The sequence below is a fragment of the Sturnira hondurensis genome, unplaced genomic scaffold, assembly GCF_014824575.4.
Source record: "Sturnira hondurensis isolate 20B ecotype Veracruz unplaced genomic scaffold, ASM1482457v3 Scaffold0008992, whole genome shotgun sequence".
Classification (NCBI taxonomy): Eukaryota; Metazoa; Chordata; class Mammalia; order Chiroptera; family Phyllostomidae; genus Sturnira; species Sturnira hondurensis.
In genome coordinates, this window is record NW_028081623.1 from 4,842,118 (window position 1) to 4,865,895 (window position 23,778).

Below are 23,778 nucleotides of genomic sequence, written 5' to 3' on the forward strand. Positions count from 1 at the left end.
TAAATTAGACCATTGTCTCATTCTTCTTAACGTGTTTACACTTGCATGTGATACATATGCTGTCTTCACCTAGGGCCAACTACCATTTCTAGCTATGTCGCCTGTACTCAGGGAAGTAGATTTTTAGGTTTATTTTATTTTATGAATGATTGTTCAGAGATTTCCCACTGGATTCCAGCCCATGCAGTCTCCCCCACAGGCCACTGGAGGCAGCTCATTGTGCACACACAGCTACCTGTCCACAGGTACCATCTCTTTTCTTTCCCCTGACATCCACAAATAGAATGGCAGGGGTCTACAAACACACAGAAAAGCAGTTTGACCTATGGGGCTGAGTGCCTGTTGTTAGTTATTTTAGTTTTGAGATATATGGCTCATCCCCTGCAAACTGATCAATTTCTCCCTTCTCAAGTGACATGACTGACTGAGCTCATCAGAAAGCACTTGAGATAGAAACTGGTCCCTACAGGCACTTATTGAGAGTTTGTGCTTTGGGGGACTGCATGCCAAAGGAACCACATGGCCCCTGGCATGGACTTCATTGAAATATTGACTTAGTAGGGCCAGGAAATTCCTCTTTGAGGTTGAGAGACTAAGAAAGGGAGAGGAAGGTAGGGTAGGAGGGAAAGAGAGAGCTAGAGCTAGAGTGGAGAAAGAGAGGAAGAGAGAAAGGAGGAAGGCATTGCAAATAGGCAACAAGAAGGCCACCATGATTTAACTGAGCCAGAAAGAATACTTACTGCTGACTAACTGGCCCACGCTCAAAGCTGAAGAAGAAGAGGACGAGGAGGAAGAAGAGGAAGCCTGCCGGACAGGGCTTTGAGACGTGGATGCTTGGCTGTGGGCCAGGTGCAGAAGATTACCTTGGGAGGCTGCTTGAGCCACTGACGTCTGGGATGGTTGGTGAAGCTACACGGGGTTGTAAAAAATACACAAATGAATGATAAATTAGGGGGGAAATGCCAAGGAACAAAAGTTTCATATGAGATTGAATCAGTTTATTTCCAAGAATATATACTGGTACTTTTCAGGAAGACTGAACATCCTCCCACACAACAGGCAGGATTTTTTTGTATAATATGTTGCTGCTTGCTTGACAGGCATTTTATTAGTAATTCTAAATATATTATTAATTCCCTACTTAGTTTGCTGGAATACCTACATTTCCTGACCACCATGTGTAGCTAGTTAGACTCTTTCTGCTTGTTCAAACAATTACAGCACATTTGACAGGGTTCTCAAGTATAATAGATAAACTATAATTCTTACAATCAACTTGGAATATGAAAGTCAATATAAAGGTGTGGCTATGTCCAACTATTTGTCTTACGTAATTGGTATTTTTAGGAAAGTTCCAGTTTAGTAAAGCTGAGTGTCCATAGGAACTTCTTGCTCTCCCAGACCAAAATGTATGGGTGTATTAGAAACTAATACTAACTATGGAGTTAGAAAAAAGGCTCTCTAATATCCCATAGAAAATTAAGCAAGACATTGGGGCAATCAGGACAAAAGAATGTATTAACATTTGTAGGTCTCACTTGTCACTTTCCTACTCTGTGCCAGCACTCCGTTCAGGACTTTTATGTACTCTCTCATTGAATTCTCATGTCAGCCTGAGAAATGGGTTATTATTTTGACTGCTGTTTTTCACAAACAAGGAAGCCGAGGTACTGATAGGTGAGAGGTGGTGTATGTTCATCCAGCAGGTGTGGAAGAGCTGGTCTCTGGACATATGAAGTCCAACCTTGGGCTCAAGCTTTTAGTCACAATGCCACAAGTAAGAATTTACTTAATTTTTAAAATCTGGTATGCCTTAGGGAAGGCTGTTTTTGTGTCCATTTATTCATGACTCCTTCACAGGTTATCAAAGGACTTGTTCTGAGAGGTGAGAAGAGCTCAGCTGAGAAGAGGAAGGAGAGAAGAAAGGGAAATAATTGCAGGTGTCAGGTCTACTTAAGGGCCTGGGAAGAATCTCTTTTGATCTGTGTATTGCCTTCCTAGAAAGCTGACACAAAGGGCAGCCCAAGACCCTCATCAGTGGCTACCTGCCACCTTTTTTAATTGGTCATAGTACTTTTTGGCATACAAAGTGCTTTCATAGCCGTATTCACACTCACAGTAGAAAGGGTTATTTATTTATTTGCTCATTTTTTCCTTATTTATTCATTTTGAATTATATTTTATTGTTTGTTATTACAGTTTTCCCAAATTCCCCCTCTTTGTTCCCCTCCACACAGTACCCCCTGGCCCTCACTCCCTCAAGCAATCCCTTTACCATTGTCCATGTCAGTGGGTCCTGCATATATGTTCTTTGGCTACTCTATGCCCTACGCTGTACTTTACATCCCCATGACTATTCTGTAATTACCAATTTGTACTTTTTTGTACCATCACCTTTTTCACCTATCCCCCAACCCTCTTCCCATCTGGCAACTATCAAAGTGTTCTCTGTATTTATGATTCTGTTTCTGCTCTGGTTGTTTATTTTGTTTTTTAGACTCAATTGTTAATACATATTTATTGCCATTTTATTGTTCACTTTTTTATCTTCTTCTTAAAGAAGGCTCTTTAGCATTTCATGTAATAATGGTTTGGTGATGATGAAATCCCTTAGATTTTCCTTGTCTGGAAAGCTCTTTATCTGTCCTTTGACTATAAATTATTTCTTTGCTAGATAGAGTAATACTGGTTGTTGGGACTACTTACTTTTCATCATGTTGACTATTTTTCACCAATCTCTTCTAGCCTGGAAAGTTTCTTTAGGAAAATCAGCTGACAATCTTTTTTAAAAAAATAGTTATTGATTACACTATTACAGTTGTCCCATTCCCTCCCTTCACTCCCCTCCACCCCCCACACCCTTTCCCACCCACACTCCACCGCTTTAGTTCATGTCCATGTGTCATAAGTTCTTTAGCTTCTACATTTCCCACACAACTCTTGCCTTCCCCAAGTCTATTTTCCCCCTACCATCTATGCTACTTATTCTCTGTACCTTTTCTCCCTCTCTCCTCCTCCCACTCCCCTGTTTCTAACCTTCCACGTGATCTCCATTTCTGTGGCTCTGCTTCTGTTGTAGCTGTTCGATTAGTTTGTTTTTGTTTTAGGTGTGGTTGTTAATAACTGTGAGTTTGCTGTCCTTTCACTGTTCACAATCTTTATCTTCCTTTTCTTAGGTAAGTCCCTTTAACATTTCATATAATAGGGGCTTGGTGATAATGAACTCCTTCAACTTGACCTTATCTAAGGAGTACTTTATCTGCCCTTCCATTCTAAATGAAAGCTTTGTTGGATAGAACAATCTTGGATGTAGGTCCTTGCATTTCATGACTTGGAATACTTCTTTCTAGCCCATTCTTGCCTATAAGGTCTCTTCTGAGAAATCAGCTGATAGTCTGATGGGAACTCCTTTGTAGGTGACTGTCTCCTTATCTCTTGCTGCCTCAGGGATTCTCTCCTTCATTTTAATCTTGGCTAATGTAATTATGATGTGCCTTGATGTGTTCCTCCTTGAGTCTAACTTCTTTGGGACTCTCTGAGCTTCCTGGACTTCCTGGAAGTCTATTTCCTTTGCCAGATTGGGGAAGTTCTCCTTTATTATTTGTTCAAATAACTTTTCCACTTGTTTCTCTTCCTCTTCTCATTCTGGTTGGAGTTGTAATGTTTAAAGATGTTCTTCTTCTCATTTGGAGTTGTAATGTTTAAAGATGTCCTGGAGGTTCCTAAGCCTCTCCTCATTTTTTGAATTCTTGTTTCTTCATTCTTTTCTGTTTGCTTGTTGCTTTCTTCTTTCTGGTCCACTCCATTGATTTGAGTCCCAGTTTCCTTCCCATCACTATTGATTCCCTGTACATTTTCTTTTATTTCATTTAGCGTAGCCTTCATTTTTTTCATGTCATTTGCAACAAAATTTAACCAATTCTGTGAGCATCCTGATCACTAGTGCTTCGAACTGTGCATCTGATAGGTTGGCTATCTCTTCATTACTTAGTTGTATTTTGTCTAGAGCTTTGATCCATTCTTTTGTTTGGGCCACTTTTTTTGTCTTGATGCACCTGTTACATAGTGAGGGGCAGAGCCTTAGGTGTTCACCTAAGGGCAGGGCAACCCAGTGGCTGGGTTGTGATGCAGTATGTTGGGGAGGGGTCCGAGAGGGAACAATGGTGCCTGCTCCACTCTCTGCAGGATTTCGGTCACTTACCCCACTCCCCTAAGCAAAGTGGGCCCTTTTGGTGCTGATACCCAGGTGGGTGGTTTTGTGTACATTCTAGGACCCTGTGGGTTTATACAACAAACTCTTCTGTGAGGCTGGGAGTTTCTCCAGGTACCTCAACCCCCACAGGTGTTTTGAGACTTTATTTCCTTTTATTTTCCACCAGCTGCTTTGTGCACTGCACTCTTCCACAACCTGCTGTCTTCCTGGATTCGCCTGCTGCTGCTTTGTGCACCCTCGTCCACAAGCTGCTGCTGTGCTACAATCCCTCTCTGCCCAGACACCCAACTCTGTCCCTCCTACCCATCTGGATGAATATTTCTTCTTTAACTCCTTGGTCGTCAGACTTCCACACAGTTCAATTTTCTGTCAGTACTGTTTGTTTTGTTGTTTCTAAATTTTTGTTGTTCTTCTTTTGGTCATGTGAGGAGGCACAGTGTGTCTACCTATGCCTCCATCTTGGCCAGAAGTCTCAGCTGACAATCTTATAGGAACTCTCTTGTAGGTAAATAACTGCTTTTATCTCGATGCTTTTTAGATTCTCTCTATGTATGTAACCTTTGGCAGTTTAATTATGATGTGTGTTGGAGTGGGCCTTGTTGGGTCCATCTTGTTTGGGATTCTCTGAGCTTCCCAGACTTTTCTGTCTATTCCCTTCACCAAGTTAAGAAAGTTTTCTTTCATTATTTTTTTCAAATAGATTTCCGATTTCTTGCTCTTCCTCTTTTCCTTCTGGTACTTCTATGATAAAATGTTGTATCACCTGAAATTGTACCAGCAATTCCTTACCCTATCCTCCTTTATTGAGATTCTTTTGTCTTGATGTTTTGACTGGTTGTTTTGTGTTTCCTTAAGTTCCAACTTGCTGATTTGATTCTCAGCTTCATCCACTCTACCTTTGATCTACTGTAAATGGTTCTTTATTTCAATTAGTGTATTCTTCATTTCTGACTGGATCTTTCTTATACTGTTGAGGTCCTTGCTAAGTTTCTTGAGCATCCTTAAAACCAGTGTTTTGAACTGTGCATCTGATAGATTGCTTTTCTCCATTTTGTTTAGTTCTTTTTTTGGACTTTTGTTCTGTTCTTTCATTTAGGCCATGTTTTTTTGTCTCCTCATTTTGGCAGCCTCCCTGTGTGTTGTTTTTATGTATTAGGTAGAGTTGTTATGTCTCTCAGGCTTGATAGAGTTGCTTAAGGGTGTCATCCTGGGAGTAGAATCATGTCAACTCCTCAGCTTTTGTGTAAGAGCCAACTTACACAAAACAGACTTACAAAACAGACTCCAGTCTTTTACCATCTCCTCAGGATGTAAGAGCTAGTGTGGGATGGTTCAATTTCACATTTGCCATTGCTTTCTCAATGTGTGTGTTCATTCTTTACATTATACTTTATTGAGATATAATTTATATGTAATAAAATACAATCCATTTCAAGCACATAGTTTGATGAATTTTGTCAAAGCTTTACACCTGTGAAATCACCATCATAATGAAGATATAGAATGTTCCCACTATTCCACAGTGTTCCCTAATTTCCTTTGCAATCAGTTTTCCCCGAACTCCTGGCCACTGCCCTGCTTTCCGCCTAGATGGACTTGTTTGGCATGATTTTAGAAATGGCATCATTTGGTATATAATCTTTTGGTACCTGACTTCTTTTGCTTGCATACTTTTTTTGAGATTCATCCATTTTGTTGCATATATCAGTAGTTCATTCATTTTTTATTGCTGAATAGTATATATAAATATCTATATCTAAGCCTATGCCATAGATTGTTTACCTATTTATTAGTTGATGGACAGTTTGAGGCTTTGATGAATAAAACTGTTATAAACATTTATTTACAAGTCTTTTGTGTACCTGTGTTTTCACTTTTCTTTTGTAAATACCCAGAAGTCAAATGGTGGAATTTACTGGATCATACTGTAAATGAATATTTAACTTTTTAAAAATTATCAAGCTAATATCCAAAGTGGTTGTAGCAATTGATAGCCCCACTAGAAGTCCAGTTGCTCCATGTCATTGTCAACACTTAGGAATAACATTTTTTAAAATTCTAAAGTGTTTTTAACCATCAATTAAGATTTTACCTTCAAACAGTAAGGTGGTATTTTGGAAATGTGTTTAATAAGCTATTCCCTTTTGGTTCTTCACAGTAATACTTTTGCTCCCTGGCTTCTCATCATATTCCTATGCAGCAGATGTTCCTAGCATGAGTATGAGAAGTTAACAACTGGCCCAAAGCCATGCAGCCTGCTGACTATTAGGATCCAGATTCACAATGCCATCCTATCCACCTACACAATTGCCTGCAGTTATATTTCAAGTGAACATCCTTATTGTTACTGAACTTTGCTAAGTGGAGGATAGACTACAAAGTAAAGATATTTATAGTCAACATTAAATCCACATTAATATGCATCAGGCATCTGCTTACAGTAATTAACAAATCTGAGGACACGATCAACAATTAAATCCAATAAGTTTTGTTCTGTAGGACACACATGAAAGAATAAATCTAAAAATACAGAAAACTGTACTTGAACAATAATTAAATAAAAAATCTAAAAAAGAATAAATCTACTTTAATTTGTTTAATAAAATGTGATGAATATTTGCATATTAGTCTTCTCCCTCTAACCTATTGTGTTGTCCTTCTAAATATTGTTAGTAGACAAAAGCTTTTTACAGTTTTGTGTTACTGAATCATAAGATAGTTTTCAGTTTTACCACTTCATCAATATTTTATTGGACCTGGGTGTGGTAAAGTACTATCAAGGAACTGGATAAGACAATAATCAATTAAATTTTTTCTTCCTCAGACACACAACTCAGTAAATAAAAAATTACCAGGTTGTAATTTCACTTAGGGGTCTCGAAAGCAATCTAGGGCTTATGCATTTAGCTATGTGGGAGAAGAAATTTGGGAGGAAAATAAACTAGTCTACACAGCAAAAGAGAAAGATGAATCTAAGATATCTAAAAATCTAAAAAAGATATATTTCTTCCAAAGGAAATAAACATTTTAAAAGTACATAAACATTTTGGGGTCCTGCTTACTCTCTAGAGTTCAATAAGACAGTTCAGAAAGACCAAAAAGAGTTAGAAATATTTCTTGTCAATAATCAAGATTATATAAGCAATAACATCCTAATGGAACCTATGTATGTTCTTCCAATTGTAAGGGTAGACATATATCTGTTGATTCCAGAATCACTTGTGAGACCATGTAGACTAGTTTATTGTGCATATCAAAATTATTCTAGAGATAGACTTCTATTTTGTAACTTCTTCCTTCAAAAAAGAGGATATTAGAGGTAACATTCCTGTTACCTCTCATCCCTAAAACTACAATTCTTTCAAGTAAACTTTAAAAATAGTCCTATCTTTGCTATGCTTAGTTTAATGATTTTAATGTATTGATCTTTAGAAATTTTATGCTTAATAATAATAGAGAAAGCTAAGGTTTACGCTACTTTATGAAACAACTCTGGGATTCAATATAAATATTTAATGTAGTTTAAATAAGTAGCATTAGAAAGTGTTAGTTAGATTTAACAATATTGTTTTTTTCAGACACTGACAACTATGAAAATCATATGTAATTGTATTGATAATTATTGGCAACAGAAGCAGATGGAGAAAAAGTGGAATTTAGAAGCTTCAATAAAGGCAGATGTTTCATTAGATTGTCTTGATTTTGAGAGGCAAACTCTATGGACACCATTTAGTAGATGATTTCTACATATTTTTACATATGCCATTTTTTAAATCTGGAACTAATCCATTTAGGTATTGGTGATAATCATTATGGAAGAGGAAACAGGCTTTAAAAGATTAAGTGGCTCATGTGGGATCACACAGCTGCTATAAGTGACCTTTGAATTCAGGTAAGTCTGACTCAACAGCAGCACTCCTTCTTCTAGAAGTGTCTCTCTAGTCAGAGAAATAGCAAGAAGGTTAGTTGGGAGATGTGGGAACAAATGAGATGTGTTCTAGCTGAGCCTGGTGAGCTGCACTTTAGAGATGACAGTACTTGTGTAAATCATGATCTATCAATTTGAATACATCTTATCTGTTTTTTATATGAAAATTTAAATATTTTTCTAGTTTAGCATTATTTTCTAAGGGTTCCAAGGTATGTAAATTTTCACATTTTAAAAGAAAAATGATACTGTTTGGGTGGCTAAAATGTTATCTAAAAATATAACAATTTTGGTAGGGTCTAGGAAACAGATGGAGTTGCCTATAGATTGTCCTTTGCTTAGTAAAATTAATCCTGGTAACTGTTGTACTCCAAACTCCTGTTTATATGAGTGTATTTTCTGTTTTATTTACCATAGCCTCACTAGACTACTTAAAGGAGATGGATTTTACCTCCAGCTAGTTGCAATAATCACTTTTCTGACTTTTTTTTTGAGTTGTAAGTCAGAGGTAAATACAATAGGTTTTGTGATAGGCTGAATTGTGTCCCATCTTAAACTCATACATGTTGAAGTCCTAACCCCTAGTACTTCAGAATGTGACTGTATTTGGAGACAGTGTCTTCAAATAGGTAATTTACAATAGGATAATATGATATGGCTGGTATTTTTTTAAGAAGAGGAGATTAGGACACAGACAGAGAGGAAAGGTTATGCGAAACCACAGGGAGAAGATGGCCATCTGCAAGCCAAGCAGAAGCCTCAGAAACCACTGATACATTCATTGATCTCAGACTTCTAGCTTTCAGAACTGTGAGATAATAGATTTTTGTTGCTTAAGCCACCTGATCTATAGCACTTGTCATGGCAGCCCAAGCTGACTAATAATGCAGGTGGAGAGAGAGGAGAGTCAACAAAAAAGAGCAAAGGTGCAGTTCATCTTAGCCTGGGGCTCTGCATTATCAGAGAGGATGGAGCAACATCCATCCGATACAGAGAATGAATGAGAAACAGGGAAGAACAGAATTCAGAGTCTGAAAAGCTTTATAAAGGCATACCCAGTTTTATTGCGTTTCACTTTATTGTGCTTCAAAGATACTGCATTTCTAAAATTGAAGCAAGACCCTCCACCAAAAATATCACAGCTCTCTTTATTGTGATACATGCTTTATTGAGGTGGTGTGGAACTGAACCTGAAATATCTTTGAGGTGAGCCTGCACTACCTACTGCTACTCACATTCTGGCTTCATTGGGTTTGTTACTGTTGGTTGGCATTGCCACAGTGTTTAATATATTCAACAAAAATAGATTCAAGTACAAGGACACTCTAAATGCTTTCTTGATTTTCTGTGCCACTGCTTCCCATGTATTTTCTGTGTGTAACAAAGTATGTCCTTAATAATAGTTTAGTTTCTGAAACAAAGCATCTTCTAATTAAATTCAAAATTGCTGTAAAAATAAGTGTGGATGACAAGCATCTTGGAATATGGAATAAAATGCAGAATATGCTAGGCAGTTTGTAAAAGTAAATGCATATAAACAGTAAAATTCAAATGCGATTAAATATAGAGAAATTCATTTGGGGAGAAAAAAACTCTCCAAATGTGCAAATGCAAAATGAAGGAGGTCTGGCCTTTTCTAAATATATCAGGAAGCCACAGTGAACCACAGCCTAAATCTTCAAGTGGTTCAGTGGAGAAAGTGAATATCTTCTGGGGAAGTTGAGCAGAACTGAGAACAAGCAGGACTTTGTGACTCCCCTCTCTTCCTGCCCTGGCTGCCATTCTAAAGAAATGACAGCTTGTACCTTATAACAGCTTGAAGAAAAATTAAATCTGTTCTCAAGATTTAGCATTTGTCATATTCACCTAAGCAGGGGGCTATTAAAACACAGATCACTGGGCTCTATCCCCAGAGTGTCCGATGGACTAGGTCTGTGGCAGGGCTCAAGAAGTTCTGTTCCTGACAATTTTGGAAGAAGCTTCTCCTTAAAAAAAGGGTGAAGAAAATGTATTTATTATGTCTAGACAAGAAAAGCCAGAGCCCAGATGTAATAAGACCTTTCAATAATTAGGATGATGTAATGAATAGCGTTATTGAGGAGTTCCTTCTACAGTGGACCGAACAAGAGTGCAGGTTTTAGATTTGCTGAAAGATTTAAGCTGAACATCAGGACAATCTAACCTGAAAAATTGTGGGGACCTGGACATGAGATCTAGGAGAAATTTTAGTTATCTTTGTGGAATGTTTGAAAGGCAAGGAGAGAGTTATCTTTTGGGCAGAGTTTAGGAAACTTATTGGATCTTTTTTTCCAGCTATCTTCCATGACTTGCACAGCTCTTTAACCTAAGCAGCAGGTAGAGCTTCAAATGTAAAGCTCTGCTTATTGCCTTAAGCAAAGCAAGGGAGAGGGAGAGGCTCCAATGGTATCAAGAGAGCTGAAAGCAGTGTGGCTCATGCCAAGCTATGAGTATGTGAGGAAGTGAGGGGAGTAGAATAAGAGCAGGATTCAGGAGAGACACCCAGACACAGGCAGGGAGGGCCAAGGCAGTCCTCAGGCAAGGTTGTGACATGCAACCAGGGCTTGGTGGGGACAATGACAAGACAGGAGTCAAATACTAGTACAGCACAGGGAATAAAGAATTAAATATAGTTGAGATGATGAAGTTGGATATGTGGCAAGAGGAAGGATTTGATAATTTTAAAAGAGATAAATAAAGAACACAATGCTGTGTTGAAGGTCTTCCCAAGCTGCCTTCAGGTGCTAACTTAGATTGTACTGGAAAATGACAGAAGACACAGAATCAAAAAGCCTCAAAAGAGACTGGGCTGGGTGTCTCTGGAAGCATGGTTCTGGGGTGCTGCTGCCCTGGACAGGGAAATAATAACAATTTGACAGCAATTAAACTGAACTCAATTGACTGAGCACCCACCATATGCTGGGTCCCAAACAAGGCTGAATCAGTCTGGTCCCTGCCTTTCAGGAGTAGACTGTTAATGACAGTACAGTTTGATAAACATGAATGGAGCATGGGAAAAGCAGAGGTGAGGTAGTAATGGAGTGAAGCTTCATGAAGGAGGGATCCTAGGCAAAGGAACAATGGCAGAAAATCTTCAGACAGAGAATGTGGGTAAGGCATTCCAGGCCAGAAGGACAGAATGCACAGTGAGTACATACCACGTTGGCTGGGCTTGGCAGGGAGTGATAAGAGGATACCAGAGAGGTGAGATGTCCAGATACGTGGCTGGAAGATCAGGGGTTGTTTTGTACTGGTGTCACTGATATCCTTATGCTATTTTAGATCACTAGTGGGTAGAAATGCCTCATTTATGTCACATTCTGGGAGGCTCGAAGGAAAAAATGGGAACCATTGATGCAGGCAAAGGCTGGGAAGGGAACTTGATTTTCAAAAATAGATAAGCAGAAACATTTTGTATTTAGATGAAAAAGATGGAAGGATATAAATAATCATATGACATTTTAGAGAGTTAGATAAACCACCTTCCTCTTACTTTCTATTAACAAGTTTACTTTTTGAGGAAAAATTGAATGCCCTTATGGACCACACTCTCCAAGTATTATAGCTATGGCATTTAATTTTTTTACCATATTATTGAATAATATCAATGCCTTGATTTTACAAATTGCAACACATTTCCTCTCAATTTTTGTTAGGATTTAGTCAACAGAAGAATAAGTATATACAGAAATGAGGCTTGTGCTGCTTATGAAGAAATCAGCAATTCACACACACAGAATAATAAGGGCAAAACAGGGGGTCTGGGGCACTCTGACTTTGGGGGGTTTGAGTCCACCACCATCCCTATTAGCTACAAAGTCCCATGGAGGGAACAAAAGGTTACTTTTGAGCTCCACCAAATATTTTTGTATTAAGTAATTTTTGCATGCATAGAAAGATTCCTTCCCTTTCCCCACCTCTGTCTTTCTTCTAGTTATTTTCTGACTCTCAATTACTTGTAATTCTCACCAAGGACCTCTGATGTGATACTGGAAGCTATATCCAGGGCTATCAAATTCTGGTACCATATATATTTTAAAAAGTATTTGTATTTCAGATTATAACTTTGCAGGTAATTGAGCTTTCTTCATTGAAATAAATCATCATCAGGAGTAGTAGATACTTCACTCAGATTTTATTCAGGCTCTCTTAATGAGGGGAGATAGATATTAAAATTAAAGATGTAATTATTTTTACTAAATTACAAAAACTTCAGGTTGTCCAAGAACCCTGTACTTCTTTCCATGTAAATGGACTTCCTTCTGAGTGAGAGTTAAAGATCTCTGTGCTCCCATGGAAAGTTTTCTAGAATAGACCACATGTTAGGACACAAAATAAGTCTCAATAAATTTAAGAAGATTGAAATCCTATCAAGCATCTTCTCTGACCACAGTGCTATGAAACTAAAAATCAATCACAAGAAGAAAAGTGAAAAACACACAAAGACTTGGAGACTAAATAACATGTTATTAAACAATAAATTAATCAACAATAATATCAAGGAAAAAATTAAAAGGTAATGTGAAACAAATGAAAATGAGAACCCCAAATCTGTGGGACAAAGGAAAAGCAATCCTAAGAGGGAAATTTGTAACATTACAGGCCTATATCAAAATACAAGAAAGACCCCAACTAAACAATCTAAATTTATACTTAAAGGAACTTGAAAAAGAGCACAAACAAAGCCCAAAGTGAGTAAAAGGAAGGAAATAATAAAGGTCACAGCAGAAATAAATGAAATAGAGTGAAGAAAATACAAAAGATAGTTGGCAAGATGGTGGAACAGTGAATGGAAGCCACACTAATCTCCTTCCATGACCAATATGGAATTACCACTAAAATGTGGAGAAATCTCTCAGAACAAACAACTGAAAAATAGTGAGAGAGAGAAGACTTATAACCTTGGATAGACAGAAGAATTATCTTCAACATTAACTGATTGGTAAGGAGTGTGGTGGACACTTGAGAGGTCTGGCTGGGTGCCCAGAGGTGGCAGCACCAGGGGGATAATTAAGTGGCTGTTCGGATCCTCCTGAGAAGTGTGGGATCTAAACCCGAAGCTGGAATTTCCAGCTGGGATTTGAGCACGAGAGCCCCAAAAGCACAAAGATAATGACCAGCAGTGAAAAGTGGCAGGGTTGCTCTCTGCCAGAGTCAGATGGCTGGAGATGCAAAGAGCCATTTAAAGGGCCAACACAAAAATTTTCATTTGTTGCCACTTCTCTGGGGCTCTGGTAAAGGCAGGGGCAGAGTGGGCTAGAGACACCTGAGGAGAGACTGGGGATGGAAGCTTTGGGGAGAGAACTGAGAGTAGATGCTAAGATCCTGGTGCTGAGTCAGGCTCCATTTGGCAGCAGCCATTGTGCTCAGACAGACCACCACTCTGAGTGACAGTGCCTGAGGGGAACAAAAGCCCCACTCCCAAGAGAGATGCTGCCCCAGCTCTGTAGTGCTTAAGCCTGACTGCGGAGTGCAAAGTGACTAGATTAACAACTGAAGGAGACAGCCATAGACAGTGGATTCTTGGCAGTCTCAGAGCAGGCTGCCTAATGTCAGATGGGGTAAACATCTGACATCACCCTAGATGGATCTAGAAAGAAAAAAATGGTGGTAAATACTAGAGGCTACCAAGAAGAAATCCACAGTGGTCTTCTCCATGATTAGCAATATTTCCTTTCCTGCATGCATAGCTTTTTAACATTCAGTTCTTGTTCAGTAAGTTTGTGCATATTAAATCACTAGAATTTATACTATAGATTATTTGTCTCCTTTCTTATACTAGTCTTAATCTATTTACATCCTTTTTAATATTGCTTATTTGCTATTGATAGTGGGATTGTCGGGGGGGCAATATTTTTTGCAGGTGTAGGTTTGTTTCCTGGGTTTTGTGGTTTTATCTGGCAGCTCCCGCACAACAGCATACAAGACATGGAAGGCAGGGTGACACTCAGTCAACAAGATGCAGGGAAGGAACCACCAAAGAACAACCCAACAGCAATCAAAACCCAATTACATCCAGAGAGCCAACATAAATAGCACCCAAGAACATCAAGTTCAGGAGATCAAGGAGACTGCATCACTAGATCTCACAGGTCTCCTACCATAGAAGTTCACACCATAAACTCAGGGAGTCAAGACAGACCAATTCAAAAAGCAGAAGCTAACAAGGAGAGCCTCACAACAATGAGAAGACAAAGAAACAAACCCCAAATGAACGGAAAGGAGGAAGCCTCAGAAAGAATGCTAAATAAAATAGAGGCAAGTGAACTATCAGATACTGAGTTAAAAACAATGGTTATAAGGAAGCTGAATGAGCTCACTGAGAATTAAAAAAATACAGGGAAACTATGGTGAACTTAATGCAAACTATATGAACATGAAAATGGACATAGAAACAATCAACAAGTGCCAAGAAAAATGAAGAATACAATTTCTGAATTGAAAAACACAGTAGAAGGAGTCAAAAGCAAGCTAGATGAAGCAGAGGATCAAATCAGTGAACTGAATGACAAGGTAGAAAAAGACTCCTAGGAAGAGAAGGAAAGGAAAAGAGACTCAAGAAGAACAAAGAGGGGTTAAGGAAATTTGAGGACAACATGAAACATGATAATATCCATACAATAGGGATACCAGAAGGAGGAAAATAAGAACAAGAGATAGAAAACCTGTTTGAAAAAAGTGATGATGAAAAACTTCCCTAATTTGATGAGAGAAAAAGTCACAGAAATCCAGAAAGCACAGAAGGTCCCAGTCAAGAGGAACCCAAAGAGGCCCACTGCAAGACACATCAAAATTAAAATGGCAAACAAAAATTCCAAGATAAAGAGAATCTTAAAGGCAGCAAGGGAGAAACAGGAAGTAGTATAGAAGGGAGCCCAATAAGGCTAGAAGCTGACTTCTCAATGGAAACACTACAAGCCAAAGGAATGGCAAGAAATATCTAAGCAATGAAAAACAAACACCCAAAACCAAGACTCCAAATGGAAAGTGAAATAGAGTTTCCCAGACAAAAGAAGGCTCAAAGAATACACCTTCACCAAATCAGCACTGCATGATATGCTAAACAGACTGCTATAAAAAGAGGAATGGAAAAAGTGAGTGAGAGAGGAACACAAGTATTAAGGGAGTAAAATGGCAATGAGTAAGTACCTATTAATAATAACCTTAAATGTAAATGGTTTAAATGCTCCAATCAAAAGAAATAGAGTAGATGAATGGATAAGAAAACATGACCCATACATATACTGCCTGCAAGAGATCCACCTCAGAACAAAAGACCTACACAGACTGAAAGTGAAGGGTTGGAAAAAAATATTCCAACAAATGGACAGGACAAGAAAGTCAGGGTAGCAATAATTATATCATACAAAATAGACTTCAAAACAAAGCTGTAAAAAGAGACACAGAAAGACACTCTAAAATACTGAAGGAAGCCCTGGCTGGTGTAGCTCAGTGGATTGAGCTCAGGCCTGTGACCCACACGAGAGCAGTTCGATTCCCACTCAGGGAAAATGCTTGGGTTGCAGGTCAGTTCCCAGCAGGGAACTCACGAGAGGCAACCATACATTGATATTTCTCTCCTTCTCTCCTTCCCTTCTCCTCTAAAGATTAGTAAATAAAATCTTAAAAAATACTGAAGGAAAGAATCCATCAAGAAGACTTGAACAATATAAACATATACACACACAACATAAGAGTACCCATTTATATAAGCAAAATCTTGGAGGACTTCAAGAAAGATATTGACAGCAACACAATCATAGTAGGGGATTTTAGCACACCACTGTCAATAATGGATAGATGCTATCAACAAAATATCAAAAAAGATATTGTGGCATTGAGCAATGCCCTAGATCAAATGTACTTAAGAGACATATATATATAACATTTCATCCCAAAGAAGCAAAATACACATTCTTTTCAAATGCACATGGAACATTTTCAACGACAGACCACATGATAGGACACAATGCAAGCCTCAAAAAATTCAAGAAAATGAAAATTATATCAAGCCTTTTCTCAAACCACAAGTGCCTGAAACCAGAAACCAACCACAAGGAAAAAACCTCAAAAACGCTCAAACTCATGGTCATTGAACAGAATGCTATTAAACAAGGAATAGGTTAATAATGAGATCAAGGAAGAAATAAAAAGGTCTCTGGAAACAAATGAAAATGAACTCACAACAGTCCAAAACTTGTGAGACACAGCAACAGCAGTCCTGAGAGGGAAGTTCATAGCAAAACAGGCCTACTTACAAAAGAGAAAACTATTTTAAATGAATGACCTAACCCTATATCTACAAGAACTTGAACAACAATAACAAACAAAGCTCAGAGTGAGTAAAAGGAAGGAAATAACTAATATCAGAAGAGCGTTAAAGAACATAGAGACTAAAACAATTCTAAGGATCAACAAATCCTGGAGCTGGTTCTTGGAAAAGATAAACAAAATAGACAAGCCTTCAAGCAGGCTCATAAAGAAAAAAAGAGAGGATCCAAATAAACACAATCAGAAACGAAAGAGGAGAAATTATAACTGATACCACAGAAATACAAAGGATTGTAAGAAATTATTACAAAGAACTATATGCCAAGAAATTTGAAAACCTATGTGAAATGGACAAATTTCTAGAAAAATATAATCTTCCAAAACTGAATGAAGAAAAACCAGAAGGCTTGATCAGACCAATAACAGCTGATGAAATCAAAGTAGTAATGAAAAACTCCCAGCACACAAAAGCCCTGAACTGGGCAGTTTCCCAGGAGAATTTTACAAAACATTTAAGGAAGAGCTAACCCTTATCCTTCACAAACTATTTCCCCAAATTTAAGAAGATGGAAGACTCCTAAACTCTTTTTATGAAGCCAACATCATACTAATGTCAAAACCAGATAAAGACACAAGAAAGAAAGAAAACTTCAGGCCAATATCGCTGATGAACACAGATGCTAAAATCCTAAACAAAATATTGGCAAATTGTATCCAGCAATATGTTAAAAAGGGCATACAGCATGATTAAGTGGGATTCATCCCAGACATGAAAGGATGGTACAATATTCATAAATTAAAAGTAGCAATACATCACATAAACAGAAGGAAAGGCAAAAATCTCACGATCATATCAATAGATGCAGAAAAGGCATTTGATAGGCTACAGCACCCACTTATAAAAACACTCAGCAAGGTGGGAATAGAGGAAGCATTCCTCAACATAGTAAAGGCCATATATGAGAAACCTACAGCCAACATCATACTCAACAGGCATAAACTATAAGATTTCCCACTAAGATCAAGAACAAGAGAAGGATCTGCTTTCGTGAATTCTATTCAACATAGTATTGGAAATACTAGCCACAGCAATCAGAGAAGACAAAGAAAGAGAAGACATCCATATTGAAAAGAAAGAAAACAAAACTCTCATGGTTTGCAGATAACATGATAGTGTACACAGAAAATCATATAGACTCCACCAAAAAACTACTTAACCTAATAAGTAAATTTGGCAAAACAGTGGGATACAAAGTCAATATTCAGAAATTGAAGTAATTTTTGTATACCAACAATGAAATATCAGAAACAGAAATCAAGAAAAAAATCCCATTTGATATAACAACAAGAAAAATAAAGTACCTAGGAATAAAACTTAACCCAAAGGGAAAATATCTATACTCAGAAAACTATACAACACTGAAGAAATAAATTAAGAAAGACACAAACAAAAAGAAGCATGTACCATGTTCATGGATTGGAAGAATTAACATCATTAAAATGTCCATACTACCCAAAGCAATTTATAAATTCAACACAATCCCTATTGAAATATCAATGAGATATTTCACAGATATAGAACAAACATTTCAAAAATTTATATAAAACCATGATTGACCTTGAATAGCAGCAGCAATTTTGAGAAACAACAACGTAGAAGGGATCACAATACCTGTTATCAAACTGTATTACAAGGCCACTGTAATCCAAATAGCCTGGTATTGGCATAAGAACAGACAAATAGATCGATGGAACAGAATAGAGAGCCCAGAAGTAAACCCAAGTCTTTATGGTCAATTAATATTTGACAAAGGGAGCAGAAGCATAAAATCGAATAAAAATAGCCTCTTCAACAAATGGTGTTGAGAGATCCAGACAGCTACGTGCAAAAAAAGTGAAACTCAACCACCAACTTACATCATATACAGAAATAAATTCAAGATGTATAAAAGACTTGAATATAAATTGCAACACCATAATAGTCCTAGAGGAGAACATAGGGAGTAAAGTCTCAGATATTCCATGCAGCAATTTTTCACCAATATGTTCCCTCGAGCAAGGGACATAAAGGAAATAGTAAACAAATGGGACTTCATCAAAATAAAAAGCTCCTGCACAGCTAAAGCAAACAGCAAAATAAAAAAGGAACCAATCATATGGGAAAACATATTTGCAAATGACACCTTGGACAAGGGTTTGACCTCCAAAATATATAAAGAACTCATATGATTCCACTTCAGGAATATAAACAACCCAATTAAAAAACAGGCAAAGAACCTGAACAGATACTTCTCCAAGGAGGACATACAGAGAGCCCAGAGGTGTATGAAATGGTCCTCAGCATCATTAGGCAACAGAGAGATGCAAATTGAAACCACAATGAAATACCACTTCACACCAGTCAGAATGGCCATCATAACCAAATAAACAAACAACAAGTGCTGGAGAGGTTGCGGAGAAAAGGGAATCCTAGTATGCTGTTGGTGGGAATGCAGACTGATGCAGCCACTGTGGAAAACACTATGGAATTTCCTCAGAAAACTAAAAATGGAACTGCCTTTTGACTTAGCAATTCTACTTCTGGGATTATACCCTAAAAACCCTGAATCATCAATTCAAAAGAACCTACTCACCCTGATGTTAATGGCAGCACAATTTATAATAGCCAAGTGCTGGAAGCAACTTAAGTGCCCATCAGTAAGTAAATGAGTGGATCAAAATCTATGATGCATCTACATCATAGTATTATGGAATACTATGAAGCAGAAATAAAGGAGGAACTCCTGTCCCTCGAGACAGCATAGATTGATCTGGAGAGCATTATGCTAAGTGAAATAAGCCAGGTGGCAAAAGGGAAATACCATATGATCTCACCTATAAGTGGAGCCTCATTAATAAAACAAACAAGCAAGCAAAATATAACCAAAGACATTGAAATTAAGAACAAACTGACAGTTACCAGAGGGGAGGTGGGCAGGAATAATGGGGAGAAAAGGGGGAAGGGTCAAGGAACATGTGTAAAGGACATATGGAGAAAGCCAAAGAGGGGTATGATTCATGGTGGGAGGTAGAAATGTCTGGGGTAGGGGGCAGTGGTGAGGGGAGAATGGAGACAACTGTACTTAAACAATATTAAAATGAACAAACAAACACAAAATCAATGAATCCAGGAGCTGGTTCCTTGAAAAAATAAACAAGGTTGACAAACCTTTAATCAGACTCATTGAGCAAAAAAATGAGAGGACCCAAATAAATAAAATCAGAAATGAATGAGGAGAAAAAAACAACTGACACCAAAGAAATACAAAGGATTGTAAAAAACATTATAAATAATTATATGCCCACAAGTTGGAAAACCTGGCTGAAATGGATAAATTCCCTAAAAACATACAATCTTCTACAACTAAATCACGAAGAATCAGAGTACGTGAATAGACAGATTACACATAGTAAAATTGAAGAGGTCATAAAAAAACTTTTAATAAATGAAAGCTCTGGACTAGATGACATCATAGGTGAATTTTACTAAACATTTTGAGAAGAAGTAACACCTCTCCTTCTCAAATTATTCTAAAAAAATTCAAGAGAAGGGAAGACTGTCAAGCTCATTTTATGAAACCAACATTACCCTACTACAAAGCCAGATAAAGACTATACAGAAAAAGAAAATTATAGATCGATATCCCTGATGAATATAAACATTAAAATCCTAAGCAAAATAATAGCAACCAAATATAGCAATATGCCAAAATGATCATATGCCATGATCAAGTAGGATTTATTCTGGGCATGCAAGATTGGTACAATATTTTCAGATCAATAAATGTGATATACCACATGAACAAAATGAAGCATAAAAAAACCACATGATCATATCAATAGATGTAGACAGAGCATCTATTAAAATCCAGTACCCATTTATGATAAAAAAAACTCTTTCAGCAAAGTGGGAGTAGAGAGAACATACCTAAACATAATAAAAGCCATATATGACAACCCACTGCCAACATCATACTCAATGGGCAAAAACTACAAGCATTTCCCTTAAGATAAGGAACAGGTAGGGATGTCGCTTTTACCTCTCTTATTCAACATAGTACTGGAACTGCTAGCCACTGAGATTAGTCAAGAGGAAGAAATAAAAGGCACCTAAATTATAATGGAAGAAGTAACACTGTTATTATTTGCAGATAACATGGCAGTGTAAATAGAGAACTCTAAAGATTCCACCAAGAAACTACCAGAAGTGATAAATGAATTCACAGTAAAGTAACAGTATAGAAAATCAATATCCAGAAATCAGCTGCATTTTTATATGCCAATAACAAACTATCCAAAAGAAAAATTAAGGAAACAATCCCATTCACAATTACTTCAAAAAGATTACAATAACTAGGATTTCGCTTCCCTCCCTGCGCCAGAGAAAAATCGGGCTGATCTTCAGAGGAGCGCAGTGGATAGCCAACAGGGACTCAGCATATAGGAAGGCAGGACTACAGAAAGTGCAGCGGACACTGAATGACCAGAGGTTGAGGAGAAGAGACCACCGCAGATCAACAAGGTACGAGGGAACAGCGCAGAGGCTGCAGGCCCTCCGCCAGGACTCACCAGGGCCCTGGCTGGGACGCCTTAGTCTCTGAGAGCCGAGGGCGGCCAACAACAACCCTGGGAGAGAACTAGTCACCAGCACCCTCCCTATCCCACAGGGTGCAGATTGGAAAACACCAGGAGAGATGGGTTTGCCTTTAGTGGCAGAGAGAGGAGTGGGCATTGGGAAGCAAACCAGAGAGCTCTGATAACCCGTGGAGTCAGGCTGCAGTTGCCAGCTTGGGAGAACTGAGAGTGGGCCAAACGTTCCCTGTAGCACGGGGCCAGAGTCGGGTCTGCCACAGACTCTGAGAGTTTTGGGCTACTAGCAAGGCCCCTGGAAGAGAGCCAGTCATCAGCTCCCTCCCTGCCCAGCCGGTGCAGATTGAGAAGCCCCGGAAGACAGGCTGTGGCTGTCGGCTTGGGAGAACTGAGAGTCGCCCATGCGATCCATGTAGCACGGGGCCCAAGCCGGCTCTCCCACAGTCTTGGGGAGCCTTGGGCTGCTAGCAAGGCCCCTGGAAGAGAGCCAGTCATCAGCTCCCTCCCTACCCAGCAGGACTCAGGCTGAAAAAATGCTGGAAGTCAGGCCTTGGTTGCCGGCTTGGGAGAATTTTGAGTTGCCCTGTGTGTTCTGCCACAGCACTGGGAAAGGTCCTCGCCCAAGCCTGTGAGACCAGGAAAGTCTGGCTGGGAGGCCACGCCCTCACGCCAGGCCAAGGCTGGGAAGCCTGGGGAAAAATGTGCTCTCATTGGGGTGCTGGAGAGTGGTGTCGGATCTTGGGAGGGAAATTGGCTGGACCAGTTGAGTTCACTGAGAAGTGAGAAAGGTCACACTAATAGCCCCTCAGGCTGCTGCAGCTAGTGAGACCAGAAGAAAAAGTTTGACCAGCTGGAAACCAACAAGAGGAGTAGGTGGAAGTGCAGAAAATCAAGATATCTGCAGGAGAGAGAGTGCACCACTGAATTTCACAGGTATCCTACCACAGAAGTTCACACCATAAACCCAGGGAACCAGAACAGATCATTATAAGAAGCTGAAGCCAACAAGAAGCGCATCACAAACAATGGGAAGACAAAGAAACAATCCCCAAATGAAAGAAAAGGAGGAAGTCTCAGAAAGAATGTTAGATGAAATAGAGGCAAGTCAACTCTCAGATATTGAATTCAAAGCACTGGTTATCAGGAAACTCAAAGAGCTTACAACGAGCTACCAGAAACTACAGGGGAGCTACAATGAACTCTCGGCAAACTATACCAACAAGAAAAAGGAAATAGAAACCATCAGCAAAGGCTAAGAGGAAATGAAGAATAGAATTTCTGAATGGAAGAACACAGTAGAAGGTATGAAGAGTAGGATCGATGACGCGGAAGACCTCATAAGCGAGCTCGAAGACAGGGTAGAAGGAATCTCCCAGATGGACCTAGAAATGGAAAAGAGAACCAGAAAAAATGAGGAGAGTTTAAGAGAAATGCAAGACAATATGAAACGTAATAATATCTGAATAATAGGAATACCAGAAGGGGAAGAAGAAGAACAAGGGATAGAAAACCTACGTGAAAGAGTAATAATGGAAAATTTTCCTAACATGAGAGGAGAGAAAGTCACACGAATCCAGGAATCGCAGAGAGTCCAAGGCAGATGGAACCCAAAGAGGCCTATGGCAAGACACATCATCATTAAAATGGCAAAACTCCAGGACAAAGAGAGAATCTTAAAGGCAGCAATGGAGAAAAAGTTAGTAACATACAAGGGGGTCCCAATAAGGTTGGCTAATGACTTCTCAATGGAAACATTCCAAGCAAGAAAAGAATGGCAGGAAATATTCCAAGTAATGAGAAACATAGACCTACAACCAAGACTACTATATTCAGCAAGGCTCTCAATCAAGATAGAAGGCCAAATAAAGAGCTTCCAAGACAAAAGAAGTCTAAAAGAATACGCCTCCAGAAAACCAGCTCTAGAAGAATTACTAAAAGGGCTGCTTTAAGGAAAGGAAGGAAAAGAGAGAGACAGAGAGGAACACAGGTACATAAATGGCAATGAATAAGTGCCTTTCGATAATAACTTTAAACGTAAATGGATTAAATGCACCAATTAAGAGACATAGAATAACTGAATGGATAAGAAAGCATGGCCCACACATATGCTGCCTACAAGAGACCCACCTCAGGTCAAAAGACCATAAAAGACTGAAAGTGAATGGATGGAAACAAACTTTCCAAGAAAATGGACACGAAAAAAAGCTGGGGTAGCAATCCTCATATCAGACAAAATAGACTTCAAAAAACAGGCTATAAAGAGAGACCCAGAAGGTCACTTCATAATACTCAAGGGAAAAATCCACCAAGAAGACATTAACATCATAAATATATATGCACCCAACACAGGAGCACCCAAATATATAAAGAAAATCCTAGAGGACCTCAAGAAAGATATTGACAGCAACACAATTATAGTAGGAGATTTTAACACCCCACTGTCAAAAATGGACAGATCTTCCAAACAAAATATCAACAAAGATATAGCAGCATTAAATGACACTCTAGAAGAAATGGACCTAATTGATATATATAGAGCCATCCATCCCAAAGAAGCTAAATGCATATTCTTTTCAAATGCACATGGAACATTTTCAAAGATAGATCACATGATAAGACCCAAAACCAGTCTCAACAACTTCAGGAAAATAGAAATCATATCAAGCATCTTCTCTGATCACAAGGGACTGAAATTGGAAACCAACCCCACAGGACAAAA

At 38.6% G+C, this 23,778-nt stretch overlaps 1 protein-coding gene across 1 annotated transcript in view; it reads right to left on the minus strand.

Annotated features, from left to right (window-relative positions):
• The window catches only part of POU6F2 (POU class 6 homeobox 2), a 460,076-nt gene that overhangs the window by 10,355 nt on the left and 425,943 nt on the right, over positions 1 to 23,778 (minus strand). Inside the window, exon 7 of the mRNA XM_037056530.1 lies at positions 741 to 909. Within this exon, the coding sequence (XP_036912425.1) occupies positions 741 to 909 (169 nt within the window). The remainder of the gene's footprint in view (positions 1 to 740; positions 910 to 23,778) is intronic.